Source organism: Emydura macquarii, unplaced genomic scaffold (assembly GCF_026122565.2).
Source record: "Emydura macquarii macquarii isolate MOO-44397 ecotype Brisbane River unplaced genomic scaffold, CSIRO-AGI_Emac_v2 contig_1483, whole genome shotgun sequence".
Classification (NCBI taxonomy): Eukaryota; Metazoa; Chordata; order Testudines; family Chelidae; genus Emydura; species Emydura macquarii.
Window position 1 is genome coordinate 14,154,825 of NW_027131620.1, and position 6,613 is coordinate 14,161,437.

General features: G+C 47.6%; 1 protein-coding gene across 1 annotated transcript; it reads right to left on the reverse strand.

Moving 5' to 3' along the window:
* Window positions 1-605: 605 nt before the first annotated feature.
* On the reverse strand, window positions 606-1,860 carry CEBPB (CCAAT enhancer binding protein beta). The gene has a single exon (XM_067554253.1). It carries the CDS (start codon window positions 1,638-1,640, stop codon window positions 645-647), a length of 996 nt encoding a protein of 331 aa, XP_067410354.1. The 5' UTR covers window positions 1,641-1,860; the 3' UTR covers window positions 606-644.
* Window positions 1,861-6,613: the final 4,753 nt, after the last annotated feature.

The following is a 6,613-nucleotide window of genomic DNA, read 5'->3' on the forward strand; positions in this document are numbered from 1 at the left end:
TGGTTCATTAATGCTTCAAATGTAGCAAGAATGCATAGATCCCAAAATATACATATATATTTTCTTATAGAAATAGATTGTTCTTTATAATAAAAAAAACCGCAGGAACATCTTTAACAGATTACTCAATCCATGACTGACAGTTACACGAGATTGCATCATGTGTACACAGCATTCCCAGCCATGTTTAAAGGATTGCATCACGCTCTGCTTTTTCTCTCCCTCTCGCTCTATTTTAAATAACACTAACATTCAACAAACTCTGCACAGAGACCAGATCGGCGGAGGGGGGGGGGGGGGGGGCGACACGGGACACGACGGTGTTGTAAAAAAAAAAATTACCATCCGCAACTGTCATTCCTCCACAAGGTGCGAAGGATCCTGGCGAGGGCCAGGAGATTCCCCCCTCCTAGGATAAAACACAGGCTGCGGCGGAAGTTTCTCCCACCAGACTGCAAATAAAAGACACAAAACCCAACCAACCCTGGAGTCTCTCCCCATTTCTGTCCTCAGATAGTGGAGGAAAAAGCAGCCACCAGTTCCCCCCCGCCCCCCAACCTCCTTCCCCCAAATTCCAGCCCTCTCCTCCCCCCCTCCCTCCCCCATCCCCACCACTGCGGCTCTAGCAGTGTCCAGCTGTGGGGCTAGCAGTGGCCCGACGTGGCCAGCAGAGGCTCGGGCAGCTGTTTGAACAAGTTCCGCAGGGTGCTGAGCTCCCGGGAGAGCTGCTCCACTTTCTTCTGGAGCCGCTCGTTCTCCGCCGTCAGTTCCAAGACTTTGTGCTGCGTCTCCAGGTTGCGCAGCTTGGCTTTGTCCCGGCTCTTCCGCACCGCGATGTTGTTCCTCTCCCGGCGGATCTTGTACTCCTCGCTGTGCTTGTCCACGCTCTTCTTGGACTTGCTCTTGCCCCCGGGCGCCCCGGGGTAGCCGCCGCCGGATTTGGAGGAATCGGAGGGGTTGGGGGTGCCGGGCGGGCTGGAAGAGGACGAGGTGGACAGGTTGCCGCTGCTGCCGCTGGGCACCGACTGGTAGCCGAGGTAGGAGCGCATGGCGGTGCCGTAGGGCGAGGACATGCCCCCGGCGCCGGGCCCCGCGCCGCCCCCTTCTTCCTTGCGGGGCCCTTTGCAAGAAGAGTCCAGCGACTCGAAGACCGGCTCGGCTTTGGTCTCCACCAGCTGGGGCGGGAAGCAGCCCAGCAGCCCGGCCGGCTTGTGGGCCTGGCCGGCGCCCGGGTGGCAGTGCCTGGCCAGGCTGATGTAGGTGTAGTCGGGCTTCTTGCTGCCGCCTTTATAGTCCTCGGCGAAGAGGTCGGAGAGGAAATCTTGGCCGCCGCCGCCGCCGCTGCTGCAGGGAGGCTCAAAGTTGCCCCCTGCTGCCGCTGCAGGAGGCGGCTGCTGCTGCGAGGCCGGCGGCTGGGCGTGCGATGCTAAGGGGTCCAGGTAGGGGCTGAAGTCGATGGCTCTCTCGTGGTCCCCGACGCTGAGCTCGGTCATGGAGCGGCCCCCTGCCGCCCGCGGGTGCAGCTTGCTCAGAGCAGCCAGACAGTCCGCCTCGTAGTAGAAATTAGCCACTTCCATGGATTTAAAGGCGGGCGGCTGGATGGGGAGGCATGCTGGGTCCCAGGCCACCAGGCGTTGCATGAAAGCAAAGGGGGGTGCAGGGAGGAGGAGAGAGCGCAGGGGGGGCCCCCCAGCCACAGGCTCGAGCTGTCAGACGGAGCCTGGGGGGGCTTCCAGATCCTGCCTCCGTCTCTGGCGCTGGGTCCGGCTGCCCAGTTGTGCTGCCCACCTGGGCTGGATCAGACCCTGCTGCGGCTGCGGCGGCGGCGGCTGCTGCTCCGGACCATCTGGTTCTGGGTCCCGAGTCCTAAAGTCTCTGACTTAGGAAAGTTCCTTTGCTGTTATTTATAGGGGCGGTGGATCCCATGGCAACAGGGACGTCACGGGCTGGCTGCCTGCCACAGGGTGCACACTTTGTACAGTTGTAGCGACTGCCTGCAGCTCCGCGCCAGGCACTCGGTGTGTGTGACTCGGAGCGAGTCATTCATAAGAGAAACAGGGCTTGCCTCTGCGGGGAGGGGACCTACTCTGGCCATGGTGAAGGGGAGGGAAAGATCGGGGCCGGGGATAGGGATCAGAGCCTTTTCCTTTATTGTCAGAGCGACAGGAGATGTCACTGGACGTTAATCAACCCTGATGTGATCTCAGGAGATGGACAAACACAAATCCACACACAATGAGAGGCTGCATCTGCCCATGGGCAGAAACCCTTGAATCTCTCCCCATTTCTGTCCTGCCCCTCTCCAATCTGTCCTTACAGAGGAGGAAAAAACAGCCAGTGGATCCACCATGTCCTGTCCTTCTTCTCCAGACTCCAGCCCTTTCCCCCTCCCTCCCCAACCCAAACCACTGCAGCTCTAGCATTGTTCAGCTGTGGGGCTAGCAAGTGGCCAGATGTGGCCAGGAGAGGCCAGTATGGACTGGGTCCATTGCATCCGAGGCCTGTGATATCTGTAGATTTCACCTGTAGATTTCAAAATGCTATACAAAGGTGGGTGAGTGTCAGTATCCCCATTTTACGTATGGGGAAATTAAGGCACAGAGGTTAAGTGATTTGACCAAGGTCACACATCAAGTCAGGGGTAGAGAGTGCCAGGAATAGAAGCCAGATTTTAATTCCAATCCAGTGCCCTATGAAACTGATCACACTGGTTGGTGAAACTGTCCCATACAAATGGACGCAGAATCAGTTTGCAACTGTGGGCAAAGAGCATACTGTGTTGGATTCAAAGCAGGGTAAGGCACTGCATCAAACTCTGACTGGCAGTGATTAGAAGTGCCAGGCAAATCCAAAACTCCCCTCTTCACCTCTGTGTGCAGGGATGATGGCCTTAAAGTTTGGCCTGGCATGTTTGCCTTACATGGTATGTTGCAACTGTCAGCGTACACAAGTGATACGGAGTTTGTGCTCTGGAAGTTGTATTTAAAATGAATGGGAAAAAATGATATGTGTATAAAGGCATGGGATAGAATGATTTATTACTTTATTAAGTAAAATTGACATGGAGGGGGCATGGTAAATTTGGGAAGTAAGCATAAATTCTTATGCCCATTTTAATTAAAGACACCCACCTTGGGAATCAAATTTATATTTTCCCTTTTACTCCCACATTTACCTGTTTACAAGCTGGTGATTCATGCTCAGAATAAAGGACAGCAATTTAAAACAAAACATATAATTAAAGGAAGTAGGAGTGTCCTTCGTTTCAGTAAAGAAGACCCAGCACTGCAGAGAAAATGACACTGCCTCATACAATAATGTGAAGCAATCCTGCGGTGTGGGAAATATTGTAACGTTAAGCCAGAGGAACAGGTATTGCATTATACGATTCAAACAGTCAACTGTTCATGAATGTTCAAACCTCAGACTTTGAAAAGAGGAAGAATTCAAAAATCAGACTATGAAGCATCTTCCTTTCTTTCTTTCTTTCTTTCTTTCTTTCTTTCTTTCTTTCTTTCTTTCTTTCTTTCTCATCAAAAGTTTTAAACTTCAATAGCAAAAGTACACTAACAAGTTTGTAGACTTCAAATATTTCTGTCTTTATGCAGTAATTGTTGGTGGATTTTACATTAGTTATGGAGCTGGGCTTGGACAAAAATTCTGGATCCAGATCTGGATCTGAAGGGTGTGGCTTGAGCCTACATCTCTATAGATCAAAACATTTCTACAGGATAGAAATATTGGTAAATTGCAGAGAATTTACTCATAGGGCTATTTACACTCCCATTTTGTGTCTTCATCCTCCTAAAGAGTTTTTGCTCTGGAAAGCTGCTCTATGTAGGTATTGAGATGTAGATATTCTTATTAAAGGGAGCTGAATTCTGGTTCTTTCTCCAAGAAGAAGCTGAGAGTAGCAGCACTTTTTCTTAAGGCTAATCCAAAATTTTCTATCAAAACATTTTTTGATAGAAAATTGGGTTATCAACCACATGAACATTTTCATGGAAAGTGTCTGCTTTTCTAAAATATTTTTTGTTGGGGATGGCCTTGAATTTTGTTTTGTTTTGATTTTGTTCAAAACATTTCATTTTCTCAATAATAAGTTGAATTTTTCCGTGGAAAAATTCCCCAATTTCCAACCAGCTCTATTTCTAATGCAATAAGACACAAATTCTTACTACTTTGCTTGAACAAGAAAAAAGATGCAAACAGTGAAAGAATGAAACAAAATTAATGTAAAAGTTAAAAAGCAAAAAGAAAAGCTTATTCAGATCTGTTTTACAGAGATTGCTCTTGCTTTTCCATCATGCCATGGATTCTGCTTCCCAGTTCACAACTCCACTATAGCATCACAGGTTTCCCAGTGTATTCTTTTCCCAGGCTCAGACCTATGCCAAAGCACTGCAGAAGATCTCCCACTTGGAGACTTGCTCTTTTTTCAGTGGTTCCAGAATCTCCAATTCTGCACCTCATACCTCTTTCTGCAGTCCAGCCTTTGGGGTGGTATTAGCTTTGAGCAGAAGGCATCTGTATTATGCCAACAGATCTTAAGAAGATCTGCTGATTGAAATTACACTATTAACTGCTCTCTAGCAAGGGTCAAGCTGTGTTCGGATAAAAACTGCAAATATTTCTCACTGCAAATTGTTAACTTGTTATTTATTATTTGTATTGCAATTAGTCACTAGAGAGCTCTGCGAGGTCAGGGCCCCATTGTGCCAGGCATTGTACAGACATAGTAAAAGACAGGCTTAGCCGCAAAGAGTTGCAATATAAAAGACCACACATAATTTCAAACAAAGAGGAGAAGCGAGTGGAGGAAGGAGGGCAGGAACAAGTTCTTACCACAATTTGGAGATATAATAAGCCAATCAGTTATAGTAACATTAGCTTGCTACCTGCCTAAACAATATTAGCAGGTTGGGTCTGGTAGGCAGCATGATAGAGGTGAGTTAAGGAGGTATTTGAATGAAGAGAAGGTAAAGGCTGTATGGATTCTATAGGGGAGTTTTTTACATGCATATTGTGCAGCATGGGAGAAAGTGCAAAGGTGCTTCTGGAAAAAGCTGAAGGGAGGTAAGCAAGCTTTTCTGAAAAGACTAGCTGGAGGATCATTGTAACAAAGGCTGCCACTTACAGAAGTAAAATGTAAGTGTATCTTTATCATATTTGGGTGCAATGGACCATGTTCACTCTGTTTTGTCCCCTCCTCTAGCCTTTGCTCCCTCCTCACACCCACTGTTCCTTAGTTATGTGCACATACTTCTCCACTGCCAGCTCTTTAAATTACATATCTGCAAAGGAATGCTTTGCACTCATAACCTGCCACGTTACAAACATAACATGTCCAACTTCCTGCTTCAGACAGTGGTCAGTACTTGAAGTTTGAGGGAGTTGGAGCCCATTCCAACCTCCCCTTCCCTGATACTTTCCCTGATTTCCATATACAAATCTGCAAATGTTGTAATTGGCATAACATTTTCCTTCCCCTTTTAAAACCCAGCTATAATATTTGACGTTGTAGTCTCCTGCTGCAGAGAGTTCCACAGGCTGACTACACACTGAAGAAGCTGGCCTCATTCAACTCTCTCATTGCATAGCATGTATCCGTGATTAGTTGCCACCTCCCTCTCTCCTTTGTGAACTGGTGATGCTTAAGTATTCTTTAGCCCCCCCAATCCCCTCCGCTTATTTTCTGCTAACCTCTGACCTGGCACACCCAGCTTCTGCAGTGGTAGCTTGCTCAATCACTGCCTTATCTATCTGCATGTTGCTCTTTGCCCTACAGAGCGCTGAAAAATGATACCTGGACTCTATAGCCTGTGGGACAACATGACCAAAATACCTTCTTCCACCAGATGGGTCTGAAAAATTTCCAGTGCAACTCCAGGGTCAAATCACCAGCTCTCTGGTCTCTGTGGAAGAAAAAAAGAAAGCGCATAAAGACACAGATGGAAGGGGCCAGCTAACAATGACGAGTCAAATCCTTCAGTCTTCACTCCTTCCATATCACAGGCAAAGCTCCTGTTGAAATCAATGAGAGTGTCAGGTGCTCAGCACCACTCAGGACGTAACCCAATGGCAATTTTGCCTCCATGAGGATGGCAGGACTTGACCTGATTGTTTATGTTTATTACTGAAAGAGATTTCATTGCTTGCCAAACACAATCCCCGAGAAGTCCCAGCTCAATGTCATTTTAGTGTTGGCAGTTATACCCATCTGATGTCAGTCCTGCTCAAGCAATTGTCATCTTTCCTTGGGTACCTTAAACTGGTGAATTTCTCATAGATCCTGGAAAATGAATAGCATATAATATTGATGCTTCTCTCTATTTTATGCAGCTTCTGAAATGATTCAATCAGATGAAATGGGAAGCTGATTTCAGTGGGAAACCACTGCAAGTATCACTTCCTGGAATCAATGGACTCTGGCAGTGATTTATTTGGGAAATTCCTAGAGCAGGAAAGCCATACAAAGGCCTTGAAGTTCCCGATCCAGGTAGATGGCACATCACTATAGATAATGCAAATGGTAACACAAAACATGGAAAACTATGGGAGAGGGAAAGTCACGGAACGTGAATAGTTGGAGATTTTCCCCAGCTTCCCCATT

Excerpts from the sequence above, each read along its gene's own strand:
- CEBPB (XM_067554253.1), bottom strand. The coding sequence starts at position 1,640 with ATGCAACGCCTGGTGGCCTGGGACCCAGCATGCCTCCCCATCCAGCCG.